We start from the raw sequence: 21,134 nt of genomic DNA, 5'->3' as shown, positions 1-21,134 counted from the left end.
TTTTCATGCTTTTCATTTCATGGAGACCACAGCCCCTTTCATCCCTCCACATTCTTGCATGGGCTGGGCCTAGAACGCTGTTAGCTTTGCCTTGTGAACTCCTATGCATTCCTCAAAACCCACCTTCCACATGCCTTCTTCCACAAAGTCCTTGCTGCCCCCTCCCTGGGCTACCCCATCTTCTATCCTTCCCTCTACCACACTCTGACCCCACAGGGCTGGGGACGTCTGTACCCACCTGTGCCCCCCAGCCTGGGGCTCCTCTGGGCCTTGCCAGAGGGTAGTGTTTATAAATTGAATGAGTTAAGGTGGGTTCCAACCTAGGTCCATGTCCAGGTCAGCCACACCTTCAGCCTGCCCCACCTGGTATAGGTATGGGTGGAGCATCTCACCTTGATGGTGTCCAGGGCCAGCTCGACGACTGCACACTGTTTTGGGGTCAAGCTCTTGGCTTCCTCTCGTACCATGTGGTCCTGGATGGATGAAGAGAAGGGCCAGGTGGGTGGAGCAAGCCCTTCATTAGGAATCTGCCAATCTATGGTAGAATCCTTATAAAACTGTGAGGAATTAGATAGTGGGTCTGCCTTTTCATCATGGTGTCCCCAGCACCCAGCAAGTAACTGGCACACAGCAGGTGCTCAATAAATATTGTTGACTAAATTATTTGCACCCTTGCAAGATCAATCTACATCTGAAGTTGAACCATGTACATCTTTCCAATACACCAGAACAGATAAATCGTGCTTAAGCCAGTCTGAGTAGTATTCCTGCCCCATGAACCTGCAAAGCACGTCACCGTTCTGAGGCTTCTCCCCAAGGAATCCTCCCTGATTCCCTGCCCCCACCCCTGGCCTCACCTTGAGCTTAGACAGTTGCCCCAGCTCCTTGGCTGCATTGAAGATCATCTGGGTTCCCTGTGGGTAGCAACAGACACAGCCTGGTGAGGGAGGGGGTCCAGCCCAGTCCCCAAGCCCCTGCTGACACCTTAGCCCTGGACATCTTGGTTCTTGTCCAAAGGCTCTGGGCAAGGCAATAGGTGTGTCCTGGAGACAGGTCTGGAGCCTCCCAGGAAGTGCTGAGAGGTGGTGACTTTGTCCCCAGAAATCCCTGTCCGATGGGGATGTTATCCACCCTCCCACCTCCACCAGGACCCCAGGTTTTGGGGACAGAGAAGAGAAACAGAGAGAGAGAGAGAGAGAGAGAGAGAGAGAGAAGGGGAGGAGCTGTGAGGGGCGGTGGGTGGGGGGAGCTCCAGATGGTGTTTGTAGGTGTGGGTGGGCCTTGCCAGCCCAAAGTCAGAGGGTCTTGAGGAAACCATGGGATGGGCTCTAGTGAAACCCCCACTACTCACAGGACAATTCCCTCTGTGGGAGGCATTCCCCAGTAATCTGGGGGGTCTGTTAGTCTGATCTATTAAAAGAACAATCTTTCCCAACAACACACACCTCATTACCCTTCCCCCCCCTCCCCAGACACTGTCAAGATGGTGTCCTGGTTATTGTCCCAACAAGCTGAGTGGGCCTGGGTTCAAATATCAGCTCTGCTGTGTGGCCCTGGGCAAGTCACTTAACCTCTCTGAGGCTTAGTTTTGCCATCTAGATGAGGGAAATCATATCCACTTTGAAGTTTAGCTGTGACTGTGTCTTTCTTCAATGGTTATTGCTACTAGCACTTGATCTAAAGGTTACGGGCAGTGCTGGGGGAGACAGGGTCCAGGCCTGGAAGTCCCATGTCCTGACTCCTCCATCACTGTGCTGGGTGACCTGAGGTGTATCCCAGGCCCTTTCCAGGCCTCAGTTTCTTCCCCTGGCTTACATGAGCACCCCTTGGAGGATGGGGTGGGGCTGAGTATCAGTGGAATGAGCCCTGCATTACTGGGTCCTGAGCCAGTCTGGGGTCCTGGGCAGGGAGGGAGCCACTCACAGCTAGGAGATGTAGAGCTAATTACCACGGACGGTCTACCAGCTGACCCACGGAGGCAACTACTTGTGCTACCACCATTCTGGCTGTCCTCACTCCCTTATTCCTGGTCTGTGATTCCCCAAGGCTGTAGTGAGGCACAGTTACTCAGGAGACCAGCTGCTTGAGCCTCAGTTTCCCTTGCCACCCCTCCTCCCTGCCTGCTGGGCCCCCACCTGCCACCCCTCACAAGCAAGCCAGACAGACAGAGGAAGAAGAGACCGACAGATGGGTTCACAGAAAGACCCCAGACGGCACAGACCACAGGGGTGGAAGGAGGCAGGGGGTGGGGTGGGGGGTGGGGAGGAGCCAGACAGACAGTGAGGGGTCGGTCTTACATCTGAGTGGCTTGGCAGTTTCGCCCTGCCCTGTGAAGAAAATCAGGTGGAGGTCAGAGTTCAGGTGCTGGCTGGGAGGATAGTCAGTGGGATTTCCCTGCCCCCTCAAAGCATAGTCCCACCCCTCAGCCCAAGAGCTCCCTCCCAGTTCCTGGGTCTAATGGTGAGCTCCCTCCCCAGCTAAGCACTTTCTCTTGTCCCTCCGTGGGGGCTTGGGGCCAGGCTCCTGACTGCCATGCCAAGAGCCTAGAACCAGCCCATCGCCTAACACAGATGTCCCATCCCATAGTCTACTTGCCCCAGGATGGGGCACCTTGGGGAAGGGGAGGAGAGACAGAGCTTGAGGCCTATTGTCTCCCAACTCCCAAGACCTTATCCCGGCAGGCCTGACTCTAAAAGAAACATGCTAACAGGTATCACAAGTTTGCTCAACACAGGGACACTCAGGCACATCCATGAGTGTGCAGAAAGTTTATGCACACACACACCCAGGTTGACATACAAAGACACACACTGGCAGAATTCAAATGCTAAAATATACATGTGCATTCTTAAATACTTGCACGTGTGTGCACAATCATCCCCACCCCCACACCATCACCCCCTCCCACAGATGCACATGCATGTGTATGGTGCCTGGCACCTTGAACGTGGCTGGGTGAGTAGGGAAGTCCCACAATCCACATTCATAAAGTGGAGACCTGACTTGTGTGCACACAGGTGTGAGAGGTCCCACACAAGTGCACAGCAATGGCAACTGTTTGTGTGTTGCTACAGCTCCCATCTCTTTACAGTACACAACCATTAGCACACAAAAATCTGCATAAAAAACAATGCATGTCTCAGCCCAGGGCAATGGTTCAGTGTCTGGGCCCTTCTTGAAGCCACAGAATTTCAGCTGAGAGCAGGCCAGGGGCAAGCTCCTTGTGTGCTGTCCTGAGAGGGCAGGAGCCGCACGTGCACACGTCAGCTTGCACGTGCACACACACCGTAAGCCTTGTCCCTGGGGAATCACCTCATCTCTGCATCCTGGTTGTGAGGGTGCCAGTTAGGACCCCTCCTCCCCTCCTCGTGACCCTCAGCTAACCATCCTGCCCACGAACACAGATGCACACACACACACACAAGCCCAGACACTGGGGTTCAGGGCCTCAGCACCGACAAGGCCCTCATTACCTTTTCTAATCCCTTGCCATGTTTTCTCAAGAGGGTGCCCTGCAGAGACAACGTCACAGGGTGAACAGCCTGGCAAGCCATGTGGGGGGATGCGGGGTGATCACACAGGTACTCACAGGGACAGGGGTTAAGGGGCATCTGCACTGCACAGGGGCCTGGTGACTGGGTCACACGGGGATGTTTGTGTGTGTGTGTCTTAATGACCAACTGTTAAAATGTGTGAGGGAGTTGGAAAGACAAGAAAGAGAGGAGAAACAGAAATACAGAGCCAAAGAAAAAGGAGAGAAGTCGCTGCCAAAGTATAACCATTTACATTTGTTGTCTACATGAGGCACTCAGTTCTGGGGTGAACAGGAAAGCAAACAGTTCCATATTCAGACAGACCTATATTTGCATACTGACTCTGGCTTCTATTTAATATGAGAATAAATGACTCCTCCCCTGAGTCTCAGCTTTCCTCATCGGCAAAATGGGAATAATAAAATCCACCTGTCTCTAAAGGCTCATGAGGGTGAGCTGAAATTTTGTGCAGCTAAGAGAGGGTCTGGCGTACAGGGAATCATCAGTAACACAAATTCTTTTTGCTTCCTGCCCACAAGTGCATTGTCTGGTTGGGTGCGTTGCCCCCAGATGGTTACGGTTGAAGACCCACAGTGAAGCTGCCAAGAGATAAGATGAACTCCTGTAAACTTCTGACAAGATTAAATATTGTAAAAGCTTTGTATTTATCTCAAAGAGGGGGGCTCTATAGTGGTTTTACTGATTTCTGCCCTGGTATGTGTCTAAATACTACCCCCACCACCAAAACAACAGCATTAGTTCTAATTTAGTGACCGCTGCCTCCACTAGTCATGGAGATGAGCACTTTAATGAATTGTTCCATTTGGTTTTGACAACAGCACTCTGCCAGTTGCTACAATTAACTACTTTTTCCAGATAAAGAGACAGAGGTTGGAAAGTGAAGTGACTTTCCAAGGTCACAGAGAGAGAGAAAGAGAGAGCAGCTGAGCTGGGATTTGACGTCAGGTCTACCTGACACCAAATCCATCTCCCACCTGGGTGCTTGGGTTTATGAGCGGTGGGAGTGGGGTGGGTGGGAGTGGTGGAAGGCCTGCCCTGAGCAGCTGAGTTGGGTCCTGGGTGGTGAGCTCAAAGGGGACATCAGAGGGGCTGTGTTGACTTTGAACCTCCTAGTTTCTAGAAGAGATCCAGATACCCTAACAGTGTCTGAGCGTGGGCGAGGGGGAATATCCCAACTAAGAGACCAGGGCAGGTGTGAAGGTGCTAGGCCTGGGGTTTGGGAACCTGGAGGTGCTGCCACCACACTTATAATGGGGTGGGGTGGTAGGCGAGGCCTCCCTCCCTCCCAGCTCCACCCCCTCCCCATGCTCCACCCAAGACAGACACAGGCACATCTAGGCAGGAGGTGGGACAGTGTGCGGGGGCAGTAGGTGAGGAGGGGGCACTGGGTGGGGGACTGCAGCCACACGGTGAGCTGAGTCCAGACATAGAGCGGACGGACGGACAGACAGACAGAAGGGACTCTACTTACGATCATCTGTCAGCCGTGATGGGGGCCGGGTGGTAGGGAGGGGGGAATAAGTCACCATGAGTCTCCCGGGAAGGCCAGGGAGAGGGCGGAGAGGGCACTGAGGGGTGAACCCTGTGCCCTAGCCCAGCCTGGATGAGGCAGGGTCGGTTGTGGGAGGGCCAAGCCTCCTACACCATCGTTGCCTCTTGGGGAGACCCCACCCACCCTCCCCAAGCCTCCCATGTCCACCCAGGAGTGTCCTCCCACTTTGTGCTGAGCCATCAACCCACATGTCAAGGTGTCCAGGCCCCCAACGCCTCCCTGGAGGGATCCATGCCCAACCACACCCCTCCACAGATGTCATGGTTCCCCATTCCCACTGGCAGCCTAATCCCTGGGGATCACCCTCTCTAGGCTGTTCCCAAAAGGGAAACTCCTGTTCTATTCATTTTTGATCTTTGTTAAGTCCATGGTGTCTCCCTTCCTTGTCTCTTGATTGACCCCCTAAAGGGCCTCTGATAAACCCAGAGACCCCTATGACTCGTGTGTCCCATAAGTGGCCTTGAGCCCCAAGGTAACTTGTTTTCTGGATGGCCTCTGACCTTTGAATGACCCCTACTCATGTGACATTTGATGTCATTTGACTCTGCTTGACCTCTTTGTCCCTTTGATGACTTTTGACCTATGTGTAACCTCTCTGGTTTTTGGCCTCATTGATCTCTGGTGGCTTCTACAACCCTTATGACCTGGCCAACCTCTGAGTCCCAATGTCTTTAGCACCAAGCTCTCTGGGCTCCCACAGGGGAGGTGGCCCAGACACCCCCTCTGACCCCTGTGGGCCTCACCGTCTGGTCAGTGAGGGGTGGCAGGACGATAGTCTTCTCCATGGTGTTCATGACCAGCTTCCACAGCTCCTTCAGTACTCTCTTCAGCACCGTCTTCTCGCAGATTTTGGCAAAGAGAGTCAGGCTGGGGGGGAGGGGCAGGTATGAGGGAGAGCCCAGCTGGCCCTGACCTGTGGAACCAGGCCCTCCCCCTCAACACATGGGCAAGATGGGAAAGCATCCCATGGACATGCCAGAGGGCTCAGAGCCTGTGCAGGGGCCTTGGGTGGTCTGATGGAGCCACAATGCGGAGAGGAAATGGTGGCTGGAAAGCTCAACAGTGGCCGGACAGGAAAGGGCCGCCAAGTCTGGGAAGAAGGCCCAAGCCTTAGCATGAGGGCAGTGGGGAACCATGGAGCATTCAAGAGAGAGACAAAGACAGACCCTACTGTTCAAAAAAATAGAGTGGGGTAAATTAGATTAGAAGGCAGCATGGAGAATAGGGACTGTGAGGAGGCTGGGGCCATGCTCAAGAGGAAGAGCAAGCAAATTATAGGAAAAGGGCAGACTCGAGAGGGAAAACAAAGAACTCACGATTGGATGTTTGAGGCAATCTACCATGATTCATCCAGCAACTGAACCCCCCACCCGCCAAACCAACCCTCCCCCAACTTTCTTTAATGCTCCTTCCATCTATTTGTCCTCCTTTCCTTCCTTTCTTCCTCCCTCCCTCCCTCTCTTCCTTCCTTCCACACCTCCAAGTTCCTAACCATTCATCACCCATCCTTCCTTCTGCCCTCTCTCCCCCTTCCTTCCATCCATCCAGTTATTCATACAGCCAAATACTTACCTAACTATCTGCCCATTCATCCATCCATCCATTCATCTACCCATTTGTTCATCCATCCATCCTTTCATCCACCTTTCCTCCATCTAGCCTTCTAGCATTTATCTTTTAATCTACCCATCTATCCACCTGCCCAACCCTTATGTCATCCATTTATTGGTACAAATACTTACTCACCAATCCCTCCAATCATTTACCCACCCATCTTTCCATCCTTTCATTGCCTCCACCCACCCACTCATCCAAATAATTCAACTGTCACCCAGCAAGCAACTCAAGCGTTGTCCCCAGGCCTGTGCCCAGTCTCTGAGGTCCCACCCGTGGCCCCTCCCTCACCAGCCTAGTCTACCCGGCCTGGCTCACTTGCTGTCCAGCAGGTCCATGATGGGCTGCAGCACGTTGTCAGCATCCTGGGCCACGCTGCTGCAGGCACTGGCTGGCACATTGCCGGTGCCCTTCACCTGGCTAAGTATGTCGCCCATCTGTTTGACACACTCCTCAATGTGAGGCTGGAAGCTGAGGGCACAGAGGGGAGGAGCTCAGACCAGACTTCTAGACTCTAGAGAAAGGGCCAGGTGAGGCCATAAATGCTGATCTGTGGACCTTGACCTTTTATCATCAGCTTCAGGGAGCCATGGCATATAACTGAGGGGGCATTCAAAATAGCAGAATCCGGCACTGGGCTAAGACATTTACCATTTCATCGCACAGTCCTACTCAGGTGCTATTATCATCCCCACTTTACAGATGAATAAACTAAGGCTCAGAGAAGTTAAGATTCACCCAAGGCCACACAGCTAGTAAGCAGTGAAGCCATGGCTGAATGCAACTTCATCTAACTCCAAGCCTGAGGTCTTCACCACTATGTCTGCTGAGTCTCCGGACACCCCAGGCTCAGAGGTCTGGAAGCTGCCCCCTCCCCCTGCTCCCAGCCCTGGACGTGCCCCCACCTGGTAGCAAACACCCGGCTGAGTTCATCCAAGACGTTGTTAAGTTTCACCTGGAGCTCTTTTAAGATGTCACTGGCTTCAGCATCCAGCTGAGGAAGGGGAAGGAATATCCTTCAGGTCAGGTTTACAGAGCATCCACATGTCTGGGGCATTTTCCCACCCAACTCAGGGAAAGGGACCCCAAGGGGCTGGGGAGGAAACAGAGACACGAGCAGTGAAGCCGTTTGCTGGGGTTTAAGGGAGTGGCTGAGTTGGAATTCATCAGGTATGAGCTCTGGGGCCTGCAGGGGTGGGAGGGTGGTCACCCTGCTTGGCCCCACCTCACCTCCTTGCCTCCCATGGCTTCAAACATCTTCTCTAGCTGAACTCGCAGCTGCTGAGTGTTGTTCATGAGAATGCAGGGCTGGGGATGGGAACAAAGCAGGGAGTCAGGGCTCAGGACCCCTCACTAGGGTCTCTTCCACCCACCAGCAGGAACCCTGAATGGTTTCAGGGTCTGGGTCTGGAGAAAGCTGGGATCCCACAAGGTTGTCTGAGAATGGATATTCCTGCTAGTGTTGAAGAGGGTGGTCTCTGGGGACTGGCAGAGGGAAGGATGGCGCAAGGAAGGGGAGTTCTAGTCACACGCCCACGTACTCCTACATGGGCTCAAAGCTTTGCATGCTCAGGTACATACACCCCGAAGGCTTCATTTGCCACAACCAGACAATGACACACTAAAGGCATGTCCCTTCACCTCCAGATCCCCTAAGACATACACAGTTAGATGCACACAGTTGGACACACATGCAAACACAGGTCTCAGAGCCCAGGGAAGGATGGAGCCCTGGGGCTGCAGAACGGGGTTGGGAGGGAGGACAGGGGCCCCGCAGGTCACCACTTTCTCCTTCTCCTTGGAGCAGTAGGAGGCGAAGTCCTTGATGATGATGTCCGCATACTGAAGGAGCACGTTGCTGATGGTCTGGGAGGGACATGGAGGGTTATGAAGAGGGGCTGGAGCTAGATGGGCCCATCAAGAGCCACCAGTGAGATGAGGGATAAACTCAAACCCACTTCAGTGTCTAAAATGGGCCGCTGGGCTGGGTGAATTCTCTACCCAGGATGGCCATCACAATCAAGGGAGACACCACCACTTGAAGACAATTATTTTATGTAGACTCAGCTCTTTTCCAGAGCAATCAATCATCATGTTAACCCAGCCCCAGCCACGAACATTACCTGATCCCAAATCAAATCCCAATTCCTCCCTGCATTCCCCACCTTCATGCCAGCCTAGAACAAATCCAATTGAACCTAATCCCAGTCCAATGATCTCAACTGCCAAACTGCCCAGGGCCCACTCAAATTCTACATAACCCCCAACATGCACGCTAATGATCCCAAATCAAATCCCAACCCTAAAAGAAACTCTAACCCCAACCCCAATCTCAACCCCATCCCCAACCTTAACTCCAGCTCCAAACCAACTCCAACCTTAACTCCAACCCTGACCTCAACCCCAACCTTAACTCAGATGCTGTCTCCAACTTACAACTCTGACCTCTATGGGAGAAACAACCCCAATCCTGACCTCAACCCCAGCCCATGCCCTAATCCCAACCTCGACTCCAATCTCAACAACATCACCAACTCCAACCTCAACCTCAACCTCAACCCAAACCCTGTCGCCAACCACACTCCAACCTCCATGGCATGGCCAACTCCAACAGTGCTTTGGGTTGGTTTTTCCACTGGCTCCAACCCCAACCTCAGTCCCAGTGATATCACCAACCCCAACTTTAACACCAATCCCAGCCTCAACTCCTCCTTAATCTTGACCCTAAGCCTAACCCATCCCCTACCCCCAACCTCACCCGTACTCCCGCACCTTGGCAAATCGCCTCATGTAGTGCCCCACAATCTGGGGGTCAGGGCACTCGAGCTTCTTGATAATCTCAAAGCTCTGGTTAAGCTGGGAGAAGACATCCACCACGGAGCAGGAGAACAGGGCATGCTCTGAGGTCTGCTGGAACTGCAGGGGAAAGGAGGCCAGGAGAGAGAGAGGGGGGTCAGAGCCAGACAGACCCCAGAGCCCAACTCCCTACTCTCCGTGAAGAGAGCCAGAGACCAACTGTCCTGAGGTGAGATGGATAGTATGTGAAGGTTGACTTACAGTCAGACACAGAAGCCACAGGAGGTGGGCAAGTGGGGTCAGGCTTGATAAACTCACATTCATTTGTTGAATGAACAAAAGACTTTAAACACCATGAATAAGACAAAGACTGCGGACACCCTCTAGAGGCTGACCCAATGCAGTTTTTGCCCCCAAATTGTATCTCAATGGACCACAGAGGAAGTGAGTCCACTGTGGGCAGATGGGGAGCTTGGTGGTGGGTCAGCCTTCTCACCCCATCCTTCTTGTCTCGCTCCAGGGCCCCGTGCAAGAAATCTCGGGACACCTCCTCATTCTCGTCCAGCCACTGGATGACGAAAGGCTCAAACCACCTGAAATGGATAAGCAGGGTGGGACCCTGCCAACTCTTGTCCCCATAACTCTCTGCTTGAATACACCCTGTGGCCTTGGGTGGTCACTCCTCTGATCCCCTCCCCCACCAGGCCTTGGCTACTTCACCCATGAAACCGACCAAGTGACCACTGTCAGGGGAAGGCCCAGATTTGCAGGAATCATGGTTGATAAACTACCATGGGCAAATAAGTTTACTCTCTGAGATCCCAGCACAGCATAGTAGGTCCTCAGTAAATGGTGGCCACCAACCCACTCTCTACCACAGCTTGTGTGTCAGACATTCCAAGTTCAAATCCAGCTCCATCACTTATTGGATGTTGCCTTGGGCAAATCCTTCAGCATTTAACCCTATATTTTTCCATCCATAAAATGGGAATTATAATGTTCCCATCTCATAGAAGTGTCTAAAAAATTAAATGAGAATATACATGTGGGACTTCTCAGCACAGTTCCTGATATTTATGATTATTAATTGTTTGGCTATAGGAGTCTTTAGGCCAATGACCAAGAATGGAGAACACTGGGTTTGAGCCCCCCCTGTGCCCCCAGTGCCCAGGGAACACTAAGTAGGTGAGCCCTCCTCTTTGGGCCTCAGTCTAGTGTCAGCACTATAGTTCTGGCTTGGGTTCTGGGCAGGAGGCTTACGCAGGGTACTCGGGCACTCTGTCCTTGAAAGCAGGAAGCTCTGCCACATACTCATTGTAGAGCCACTTGACCTTGAAGTGGAGGTTCATGTAGTCGGCACTCTTACACAAGCGATGCTTGTCATGCTCTGGAGCAGGGAATAGAGGGGAGTGGCTCAGCCAGGAGGGTCTGCCACCCTCTGTCTCAGCAGTGCCCACTCTGGCCATCGCTGGTGTTGGAGCTCAGGCATGGTGGGGCAGGGAGCTCACAGTCTTGAAGAAGACCCTGAGACACAGCCATCTGCTGTAACCAGGCTGGGAGACGCAGGGGTGGGGGACTCACCCTCCATGGCATACTTCATATCCTGGGCAAACAGGTTCCACATCACTTCAGCACTGATTTTACCCACATTCAGCTCCTGAGGAAACCTGGCAAAAGTTAGGGAAGTATAGAAACTTGACAGAAGACAGAGAGCACAGGCTGTTTTGGCCTTCCCTGCCAAGGACAGGGAAAAGGGATCTATATTCAAGTTCCCTCATAGCCACCAACTTGCACGAGTGATGCTCGTCAAGGCTGAATGACTCTGCCTTAAGGCTCTGCTTCTCTTGAATCTCCACCCACACATCCCTCCATCCCTTAAGTTACCCCTTTACCCATCCATATACCCATCCATTCACCCACCCATCTCTTTATGTTTGCAAATTATGCTATATTTCACTTAGGCACAACCACACTCACAATTGCTCCCACATACACAACACTTTCTGTGCAATAGACATGATCACCTTTACACATAAGACAAAACTATACACACATACATGATGACCTCCAGATAATTAACTACTTAGACACACAACTCACTGGTTGAGGCAGGGAGTGTAGGAATTCTTGTCTTCCTCAATGATGGACACTATGAGAGTGATCAGCTTGGACCAGAAGTCAAGGTTCTTGATGCTGGGGCCCTGTTCCTCTGGGGGAACTTCCCCCTTCTTGGCCTGGTGGGGCAGCAGAGATGTTGGCCACAAAGGGTCAAGGGATGGGAGCTTCAGTTTTTTAAAAAAAGATTTTATTTATTTTAATCTTTAGAGGGGAAGGAAAGAGGGAGGGAAACATCAATGTATGGTTGCCTTTCATGTGTCCCCTGCTGGGAGTTGGCCTGCAGGGAACTGGCCTGCAACCCACGCATGTGCACTGACTGGGAATCGAACCTCGATTGTGTGGTTCCCAGGCCTGCACTCAATCCACTGAGCTACGCCAGCCAGGGCGGGAGCTTCAGTTTTTGACTGAGGTGCAGGAGGTTGTTGAGGAAGGGGCCCCATTAACATGAGTGTGGTTCAGGTGGGAAGTGTGCAGAGAAAGGGACGGAACTCATGTAAATGGGCTCAAGCAGGGCTCCTATCTACTCAGCTTGCGAAGCTTAACTAGACTCAGCTCATAAAATTGAATAAAACTGAATTTAGTTGAACAAACTCAAGCTCCCTAAACCAAATAAAACTGAAACTAATACAAATCATACCCACTTAGCTTAACGGATCACATTTCTCAGAGTTAATTCAGTGGAACTGAACTTGGGCCAACTACACTTCCTATAATGGAATTAAATTGGATTAAATTTAACTCAAATAAGCTGAATTGGATTTAGCCTAATCAGTCTCTCCAAGATCCACATCAACCTACATCAAAATAATAGAAAGTAATTGACCTCAACTTAACTCCACTTAATCTAACTCTACTCAGTCTAAATCAACCCAATCCAACTCTAACTGCTCAGCGCAACCTAACATACTCAGATCAGCTCAATCTAACGTTAGTCAATCAGTGGAAATGAAGGTAACTAAACTCAACCGATGAGCCCAATTGAACCCAAGTCAGTGGAAGTCAGCTGTACCTAATCCAACAACCCAGCTCATCCTGACTCAAGCCAACTCAACACAGTCAAGATCAACTTCAAGTCAATTAAACTGAATTGAAATGAATACGTTTTTACTCAATTAAATTCAACTCAATCCAATTCAGTGCTGCTCACTAATTAACCAAAAGCAATTTTAAGTCAACTGAATAAAAATAAATGGAACTAAACTGATTAGAGTTGAACTAAACTCAATTTAATTCACTTCACCTCAACACAGTTCAATTAAGAGCAACTTGATTTCAACTCAAGTCAAATGAATGTAAATGAACAGAATGAAATAAAATCGAACTAAATCTGGCTTACGTGTTACCTCCTATTAGAAGCCAAACCTGATGTAGGGGCCATCTCAGGCTAATCACTCTGGGTTGTAAATTACTAACTTCTACATCTTTCCCTCATAATAGAGCATAAGTTCACTGAAATGTTTTTGACAATCCTGGGACATTATATGCGTAGATAAACACATGTTGAAAGATCTCAAATAAATTGAGTTGAAATGACCAAAACTGTACTGTACTAAAAAATTCAATTCAATTCCAAGTTTATTGAACAGTGATTCAACTCCACACACACTGTGTTATTCCCAACTAAATTGAACTAAAATCAAATTATTAGCACCTATTGTGTATCAGGCGCTAAGTATGTAACTATATTTTATATAAAGCTTGTATCTCATTGAATCTCCTCAAACCTGAGATGTGGATTAATGACATCATTTTACAGAGGGAGATACTGAGGCTTGGAGCAGTAAAATCGCTTGGGAAAGAGCAGATTTGGGGCTCAGGCCGGGGTCAGGTGGTGTCTACTAGTCCCTTCTGCCCGATCTGGAGTTCTTACAGGGTCTGTCTGGTACTCCCGACTGTAGAGTTCATGACAGTTGTTGAAGATGTACTCATAAGTAGAGTTGAGGCAGGCTTTCACACAGTCCTTCACCACCTGGCTGGCTCGGGGCGGGCTCTGGAGTTCTTGCACCTGGAGGAAGGGAGGTGCACATGGATGGGCAAAGCGGGAACAGGAGGTGCCTAGGAAATGGCTATAAGTGGTTCTGGGTTTAAGAAAACATAACAGTGTGAAAACAGAGGGTGACTGTGAAAGGGCACTTGTCTCCAGGAGAAATGCTACTTTTAGGAGCTGAGAGTCCTGGAAAATTCTTCTCGGAGAGCTAGTAGGACTGGGTCCCTTTTCCTACCTTCATCCGAAAGAAGGTGATGCTGGTGAGAAGGTCCACAGTGGATTTGAGGTCCTGGAGTCTCTCTGGGCTGCTGGCTGGGAAGTTATTCTGTTGGAAGGGAGAAGAGAGGTGGAGTTATGGAAGAAGGTTAGGGGAGGATGGGACACAGTGTTTTAGGGGAGATGCAAGAGCCCTCAAGTTTCAGGAGGTGGACTGGGGGTCAATGAGAACACTCTGAAACAACTAGGAGGTCTTCTTGGATGCACCAAGTAGGTTGGGAAGGAACTGCTCACATACATGTATACATGTTAGAGGAACACACTCTGCATGTTAGAATGGGTCCTCCCATGGGCACATCTGCTAGAGGCTGTCCTTTATGGGCACACACATTCATGGCAGTAAGCAAGTCATCACGCACGCACTTCTCACCCGATACATGGAGAGGTCTATCCGCAGGGAGTTATGCAGTTGGTCCAGGAGCTTCACAAAGCGCTCTTTCTGGGGAAGTAGAAAAGGAGGATGGATAGAAGCAGGGACTTGGGCATTGAGTGCAGCAGCGAAAGCTGGCTGCCATATTGGCTGAGGGTTTAAGATACAGTAAAAGCATCCCATCTACCATTGAACGGCACCCTTATAATATCCATTTCCATTCTACAGAAGGGAAAACTGAGACTCAGAGAGATGTGACTGATACAACATCACACAGCAAATCAAGTCCAAATTGGAAATCTAGGAGCTGCTCAGGGTTTCACCAGCACAGGTTTGGGTTCTCCCTCATCCCCCAGCCCCTGGGACTGACCCCGAAATTGGAGGCTGCGAAGCGGTCAGAGGCAGACACGTTGGTAGAGGCGGTGGTATGCGCATAGTAGGCGTTGATGTTGGCAAGCAGGGTGCTCATGACGGCAGGCACGCCAGGACACATGTACTTGGAGGAGAGGCAGGCAAAGTGGCTGGTGGAAGGGAGTGGGAAGCACTAGTCTGGTGTCCAGCCAGGAGAGGCTGTGACCCCCCAGAATGCCTCCAAGACAGCACCGTGACTCTTCCCAACCCCCAAACAATCCCTTTCTGTCACCTGATTCTGTCCTCTGAGTTTCTCTGTCTCCTCTCCAGGTTGTCTCCCATCTGTGCCTCTAGCTCTAGCTCTCATCTCAGTCACTGCAGCTCCCAGCACTGGTACTTGCTTAACCTCCCAGAGAAATTATATAACACCCAACACACCCACTCCTTCTCTGACTCCTTTTCCTATGAGTCCCTTCCATCTCAGATCTGGCAGTATCCGCTTGGTGACCCCCCTTGCCTAGTTTCTTGCACCTCCCCTGATGTCCGCCCCAGCCTACAGCCTCACGTCATGGCTTGGTAGATGGACTCGACGCCATAGCGCATGGCAAATTCATCCACAATCTCCTGGGCTGTCTCATCATAGTAAACTTTCCAGGCATCATCACCCTTGGCATCCGGGATCTTCACAACCCCATTGTTCTGCATGTCAGTCACGAAGTGAAACAGGTTCTGTCAATACAAGGGAGAAGGTGTATCAGAGAGTGCAAGGGGCCAGAAGGGGTCAGGTCTAGGGCATCTTATATTATCTATCTGTTTATTCACCTACTCTTTCACCCATCCAGCTACCCAAAATTTCACCTATCCTTCATCCATTTCCAATAAATCATCCATCCATCCACTCATCCACCCACCTACCCATTCAACTACCCCCAAATTTATCCATCCACTAATTCACCATTCTGATAATTCAACCACACATCCATCTATTCCATACATTTACCCACAACTTAATCAGTCCATCTAACAATTCATCCTTCCACCCAATCAACCATCGATCTACTCATCCATCTGTCATCCATCTGTTGATGCATCTATTCACCCACTCACCTGTCTAACTACCCCAAATTCACTCATTACACCTCTGTACTTTCAATAGTTCATCCATACATTCATCCACTCACCCAGCTATTTTCCACCCACCCGGCCTTCCATTCATTTACCCATCTATCCATCCATTGATCCACTCACCCCTTCAACAACCCCCAAATTTATCTATTCTTCCTCCTAATAAATCAGCCATATACCCATCTATCCCATCTACTACATACAACTTAATCTGTCCAATAACCCATACATATACCCATTCAGCCATTTGTCCCCCATCAATTTATCCATCCACCCATCCATCTACCCATCTGTCCATTCATCTATTCACCCATTCATCTATCTGACTACCCTCAATTCTTCCATCCATTCACCCATACTTCCAATAGTTTAACTAGACATCCATCTGCTCATCCCTCCATCATCCATGTATTCTTTTATCTACTCAATACTCATTCATCTATTTAATTATTTATTCTCTCCAGGAGCCCCCAGGTAGCTGGAAAAGATAGACTCAGACACAAACAGCCCAACTCTGAATGTTCATGGATGGGCCAGATGGAAAACCTGGAGCTAGGTAGTGAGAGTCACCTGGAGGTCAGGGAAGGCTTCCTAGATAAGGGGGCCCTGAAGCTGGACCTTGATGGATGGGGAGGAGTTTTTCAGGCAGAGAGAGTGGCGTAAGGGACAGCCTCAGAGGCCCAGGGGAGTGTGGACGGTGTGGCAGAAAAGAGGAAGGAGCTGGGGCAGGTAGAAATGGTGAGTGGTGGCAGTGTGGGAGATCACAATGAGCTTTGAGAGCAGGTTGAGCAGTGGGCCTCACCTCATGCAGACAGGTGTACTGGACGTGGTAGGGGGCCACCTTCTCCTCGCCCTTGATCTCCACACTGATGTGTAGCCGGATGGCACCTGACACAGCAGATTTGTCAGTCCGCTTGTCTACAGGGCAGAAAGGGATGGCAGTGTCAGAACTTTCCAATCTGGCCCGGAGCTATTTTAATGTACGTATGACTGTTGCCCTCCAGACTCCCTGAAATTAAGACCTGGTGCCTCTCCTCAGATTGCTCCCTCAACTTGTGTTCCTTCCATTAGACTAGAATTCCTTAGGCCCCATCTCTCCTTTCAAACTAGGATCCCAGACCTTGCTTTCTCACTCACATTGAATTCCTGGCTCTGCATGTCCCTCCTTAGACTAGAAACCCTAAGCACTGCTTCCCTCCCACCAACTGAGTTCCCAGGCCCTGCCTCCCCAATCAGATCAAGCTCCCTAGAGTCTACTGCTCATCTTGTTATACAGGGTTGCAGTCTCCCCCAACAGAATGGGATACCCAGATTTCTTCCAACCAAACTAAGAAGTTCCTGGACTCTGCTCACCCCTCTCAGATTGGGTTCTTCCTACACCTTCAGACTAAGTTCACAGATCCTGCATCCCTCATCAGATTGGGCTCACAGATTCCACTCATCTTCTGAGACAGGGCTCGTGGGTCTACAGCTCACTTCTCGGATTAGGATGCCCAAACTATGCATATACCTCCTTTCTCAGATTGGATTCGTAAAGTTCAGTCTTCCTTCTTAGGTCGGATTCCTGGGTTTGTGCCTCTCTCTTCAGACTGCGATCCCCAGGTCTTACTCCTGCTTCCACCACAAAACCGGAATACAGAGATTCTGTCCCTCCCTCACCCTACCTAACCACGCTAAGAGTTTCCTAGGTCATCCTTGCAGCTGGGGTGCTTCCTGCTGCCATCAGATTGGGCTTCTAGACTGACTCCTCCTGACACTGTGTCTCTCCTTCCCAACTAGGTTCCCCTTTTGGCTGGCTCCCCAGGGCCTCCTCCCCACTCCCCGCAGACTCCCCCACCCCCACTCACCCAGGTTGTACCACACGTCCATCTCGCCACTGAGTGTCCGCACCTCAATGATCGTCTGCCCCAGGAAGTCGTCAGACTCCCTCTTGAACCGCTGCTTCACGCGGGATTTGATATCATCATCTTCATCCCAGACACGTACCTTGATTCGATCTGAGGAGTTGTGACATTCACTGCAAGGGGGAGGTGGGAGCAAGGGTCAGGCAGCAGCTCTGGCTCGTACTAAGGTTCCCTGTGGCTGCCCCAGAGGGAGTGCTGCATGGGATTCTGGGGATCCAGCCAGGCACTTACAAATGAAAGTTCTCCTCCCACACAGGGTTCAGGTTCCCATAGATGGTTTTCGTCCGTTTCTTGGTCTTCCCAACCTGGACAGTGACATAGGGGTCACTGGATCCCGTCTTGTCCTTTGCCTGCAGGCCCTGGGCACAGACCACTGGAAGACACATAGGACAGACATAAACGTGGCTCAAGGAAGGACGTATGCTGGAAAGAGTCAATGCCAGAGGCTCCAGGCTGCTTGCTGGGGAGGCCTGTGATATGGCCTGAGGGCGCACTGGCCTTGCTAGAGAGTTAACACCCAGGGAACCCTCAGCCAGTGAAGGATGGGAAGGTGCCCCAGAGCCACCCCTGGAGTGGGATATTCTCAGGTGTGCGCTTTACACTGAGCCCCTGAAGTTCTCCAGTGGGACTGAACCTCCATTGACTGCAAAGTCCTCTGCTCATTGGTGCCCACCTGAAGGGCATCGTCTTTCCTTGCTCCCAGACTTCTGTCTCCACCCCCCCCACCAGGGCTTCCTGGGACCACCTCCTGGACACCCACCTGCCCTGAAATCATCGTGGGGTCTGTCTCCTAAGAAATCCAAATGAGGTATGTCATGGATAAACACCACAAGGGCCCTGCCCCTAGGGTAAGACCACTCTGCAGTGGGAGTTCAATACTGCCCCCCAGTGGACCCAGGTGGGACTGAGCCCCAGGTGTCCACAGCACTGCCTGCTGTTGGCACTCTGTGCGGAGCTCCTTCTCTTCCAGTTTCACTTCCAAACTCCCACAGGGCTTCCCCGGATCACCTTCCAGATACACCATGTGCCCTCAACTCCTTTTCCTGGTGTCTGATTCTGGGGGCACTAATTAAGATGCACCCAGATAGTGTCATACACATAGTTTTGGAGGCATACATGTTAACCTGTTGACATAAATGTACACACACGTGGACATGGGAAAGACATGGATACGTTCACGTGAGCGCAGCAAAGGTAAGGAAGAGGCCTTCGAGGGAGCATAGAAGGCTGAGAAGGTCCCCCTACCCCCCACCCCTGGCGGCCTCACCAGTGATGCTGATCTTGGCCGACCATTTGGATGTGCCATCCAGCACGCTCTGCTTGACTGCCTTCATCTGCTGCGTGTGCGCGGCCTTGGTCACAGCAAAGACCTCCTGGATGAGTTCGAAGATCTCCGGCTTGTTGCGCTCCCGGATCTTCATGCGGTCCTTGAGCACCATGATGATGTTCTGCGTCCGGTCCTCAGCCCCGTGCTTGGAGCTCTTCTCCGCTGCCCCTGCGGAGGCGGACAGCCCGCACTGTCCAGGGAGCAGGCCTCACCGCAGCCAGCACCCCGACTGCCCCTCCAGAGCTCCCTGAGCAGCAGCCATGGGCTTTTGAAGCCATGGGGCTTCATGAGAATCAAAGCCAAAACCAGAGCTTCCTATTCGTTCTCTGAACCCCCCCCCCCCCCAACACACACACCCTCTGAATCCCAGGTCTCTCCAAGACCCCGCCCCTTCTCTGAACTAACCCTAACCCTACCTAACCCATTTTTTCTCCAGGGGAATGGGTGCCTCTCATTAACCCCGCCCCTTGTAGTTAAGCCAGTCCGAGTCCCCTCCCACCCTTTTTCGACTCACTTCTCCTTTCCCCTCCTCTCAACCCCATTCTTCCACCAAACGGAGTCCCGCCCGCCCCATCACCCCAACCCGCCCACAGCTCTGCCCCCTCATCATACCGCTTCCATCTCAAAAATCCCTCTCATTCTTGCCCCGCCTCCCACCCTTCCGCGGAGCTCCACCCCTTCGTCCCTGCCCCAGCCCGCGCCCGCACTCACGCTGCAGGCAGTCGGCGTTAAGCAGGTCCTGGCACTTCTCGTGGCACTTCACGCCGCACTCCGTGCAGCGCATGCCCTGCCGCGCGATGCCCCACAGCAGCCCCTCGCATTCATAGCAGTAGGTGGGCGTGGTGGCCGTCCACACCTCGAAGTTGTGCGGTGTCGTGCATGAAATGGGGTAAATTAAGGCTTGCAGGGTCTTCTTGTAAACGTGGTTTTTCTGTGAGGAGGGAGGGGGTGCGGTATGAGGAGCAGGGCCCTCACGCTGTGCAGAGTATAGTCCAGTCTCAGTCCCTCCGCCGCCCCCACGCGGTCGGAATCCACAGGTTCCTGTGTACAGAGGGTGCTAATCCAATGCTGAGCTATCCAACCCTGGGGACTGAGGAATGCCTGTCTCTAACACACCTTTTTCCCCTTCCTCTAGAAGCCCCCAGCTCAGCCCACCTTACAACCCCACGCACCAGCTCTTCGTTGTTCAAAGTGCTGGAGGCCAAGGCCGATGTGATGCCCGCTTTTCTGGACTGGACCAGGGACTGGGGCGGGGACGGCACCAACGGAGTCACGGAGTAGATTGACACCCATGGGATAGTCACCAAGAGCAGAATCCACAGCCACGGTTTGGGGCCACCAGCCACAGAGTCAAGCCAAAGTCACAATGAATAGGACACAGCAGCAGGAGAAGAACAGGTAAAGAAGTGACAGGGACTCTGGTTTAGAAGGGACCCTGAAACGTGAGCAGCCCCACACCCCTGACTCACCCATCCCCCCCCCCCCACCGGCAAGACTTGGCCATGGTCATCAGCCACACTGTGCACCAAGGCGGGGAGTCACCTGCCATCTTCCCCACCCATGGACTGCAGGACATGGCAGGGGCCCTTCTCCAAGCCCATGGGTTGGGGACCAGTTGAAAAATCCCAATGCAGGGGCCTGGGAAGGAGACTCAGGGGCCAAGTCACTATCACTCACTCACCATGGCCTGAGGCATCCATGCAGCACACAAGGTAGAAACCAGATCACGTTAGTGCCAGAGAGCACCTCGCCAGCCCCCAGCCCCAGGTCTGCCGCAGGCAGTTGTACAGGATGAGCGCTGGGGGATGGGAGGGCACAGGCACTCACCAGGTCACTCACGAGTGGGATGGGCTTCCGCTTACGAATGTCAGGCATGCTGTCAATGATGATGAGACCACCCCCTGGGCTGCAAGACACACAGAAGGACGTCAAGGGCCCAGGGAAGTTCCCCTTCCTCCAACAGACATCAGCTGGGGCAGGACATGTGATTTCCCCAGGCATTAAGAATTTAATTGTGTCCCCCTCCAAAACTATACAGTCCTAATAATATACATTAGGACTTTAAAATGTGACCTATTTGGGGAAAAGTTTACTGCAGAGGTCATTAGTTAAGATGAGGTCGTACTACAGTGGGGTGGGCCCCAGTCTAATGTGGTGGCG

The 21,134-nt window shown here is 51.8% G+C and overlaps 1 protein-coding gene across 7 annotated transcripts in view; it reads right to left on the bottom strand.

Moving 5' to 3' along the window:
- The window catches only part of UNC13A (unc-13 homolog A), a 55,526-nt gene that overhangs the window by 7,573 nt on the left and 26,819 nt on the right, over positions 1 to 21,134 (bottom strand). For 4 of the 7 annotated variants that reach the window (XR_005063999.1, XM_037028734.1, XM_037028736.1 and 1 more), the window contains exons 13-40: positions 20,802 to 20,880; positions 20,656 to 20,661; positions 20,147 to 20,218; positions 19,686 to 19,905; positions 18,915 to 19,142; positions 17,879 to 18,020; positions 17,591 to 17,760; positions 16,546 to 16,661; positions 15,184 to 15,347; positions 14,638 to 14,788; positions 14,268 to 14,336; positions 13,857 to 13,946; positions 13,505 to 13,639; positions 11,617 to 11,750; positions 11,098 to 11,183; positions 10,777 to 10,903; positions 10,013 to 10,109; positions 9,493 to 9,636; positions 8,503 to 8,586; positions 7,951 to 8,028; positions 7,626 to 7,714; positions 7,039 to 7,191; positions 5,850 to 5,973; positions 5,026 to 5,031; positions 3,474 to 3,512; positions 2,298 to 2,327; positions 858 to 914; positions 393 to 473 (exon numbers count right to left, since the gene is read on the bottom strand). Coding sequence is in view for 6 of the 7 variants with exons in the window: in XM_037028734.1 (XP_036884629.1) it covers positions 393 to 473; positions 858 to 914; positions 2,298 to 2,327; positions 3,474 to 3,512; positions 5,026 to 5,031; positions 5,850 to 5,973; positions 7,039 to 7,191; positions 7,626 to 7,714; positions 7,951 to 8,028; positions 8,503 to 8,586; positions 9,493 to 9,636; positions 10,013 to 10,109; positions 10,777 to 10,903; positions 11,098 to 11,183; positions 11,617 to 11,750; positions 13,505 to 13,639; positions 13,857 to 13,946; positions 14,268 to 14,336; positions 14,638 to 14,788; positions 15,184 to 15,347; positions 16,546 to 16,661; positions 17,591 to 17,760; positions 17,879 to 18,020; positions 18,915 to 19,142; positions 19,686 to 19,905; positions 20,147 to 20,218; positions 20,656 to 20,661; positions 20,802 to 20,880 (2,971 nt within the window). In the remaining variant the exon portion in view is untranslated. The remainder of the gene's footprint in view (positions 1 to 392; positions 474 to 857; positions 915 to 2,297; positions 2,328 to 3,473; positions 3,513 to 5,025; positions 5,032 to 5,849; positions 5,974 to 7,038; positions 7,192 to 7,625; positions 7,715 to 7,950; positions 8,029 to 8,502; positions 8,587 to 9,492; positions 9,637 to 10,012; positions 10,110 to 10,776; positions 10,904 to 11,097; positions 11,184 to 11,616; positions 11,751 to 13,504; positions 13,640 to 13,856; positions 13,947 to 14,267; positions 14,337 to 14,637; positions 14,789 to 15,183; positions 15,348 to 16,545; positions 16,662 to 17,590; positions 17,761 to 17,878; positions 18,021 to 18,914; positions 19,143 to 19,685; positions 19,906 to 20,146; positions 20,219 to 20,655; positions 20,662 to 20,801; positions 20,881 to 21,134) is intronic. The other 3 variants (XM_037028735.1, XM_037028740.1, XM_037028737.1) reach the window with 2 other exon arrangements.

This window comes from Sturnira hondurensis, unplaced genomic scaffold (genome assembly GCF_014824575.4).
Source record: "Sturnira hondurensis isolate 20B ecotype Veracruz unplaced genomic scaffold, ASM1482457v3 Scaffold0020119, whole genome shotgun sequence".
In the NCBI taxonomy this organism is placed as follows: Eukaryota; Metazoa; Chordata; class Mammalia; order Chiroptera; family Phyllostomidae; genus Sturnira; species Sturnira hondurensis.
The sequence above is the reverse complement of the archived record's forward strand: the minus strand, read 5'-3'. Positions and strand labels throughout refer to the sequence as shown.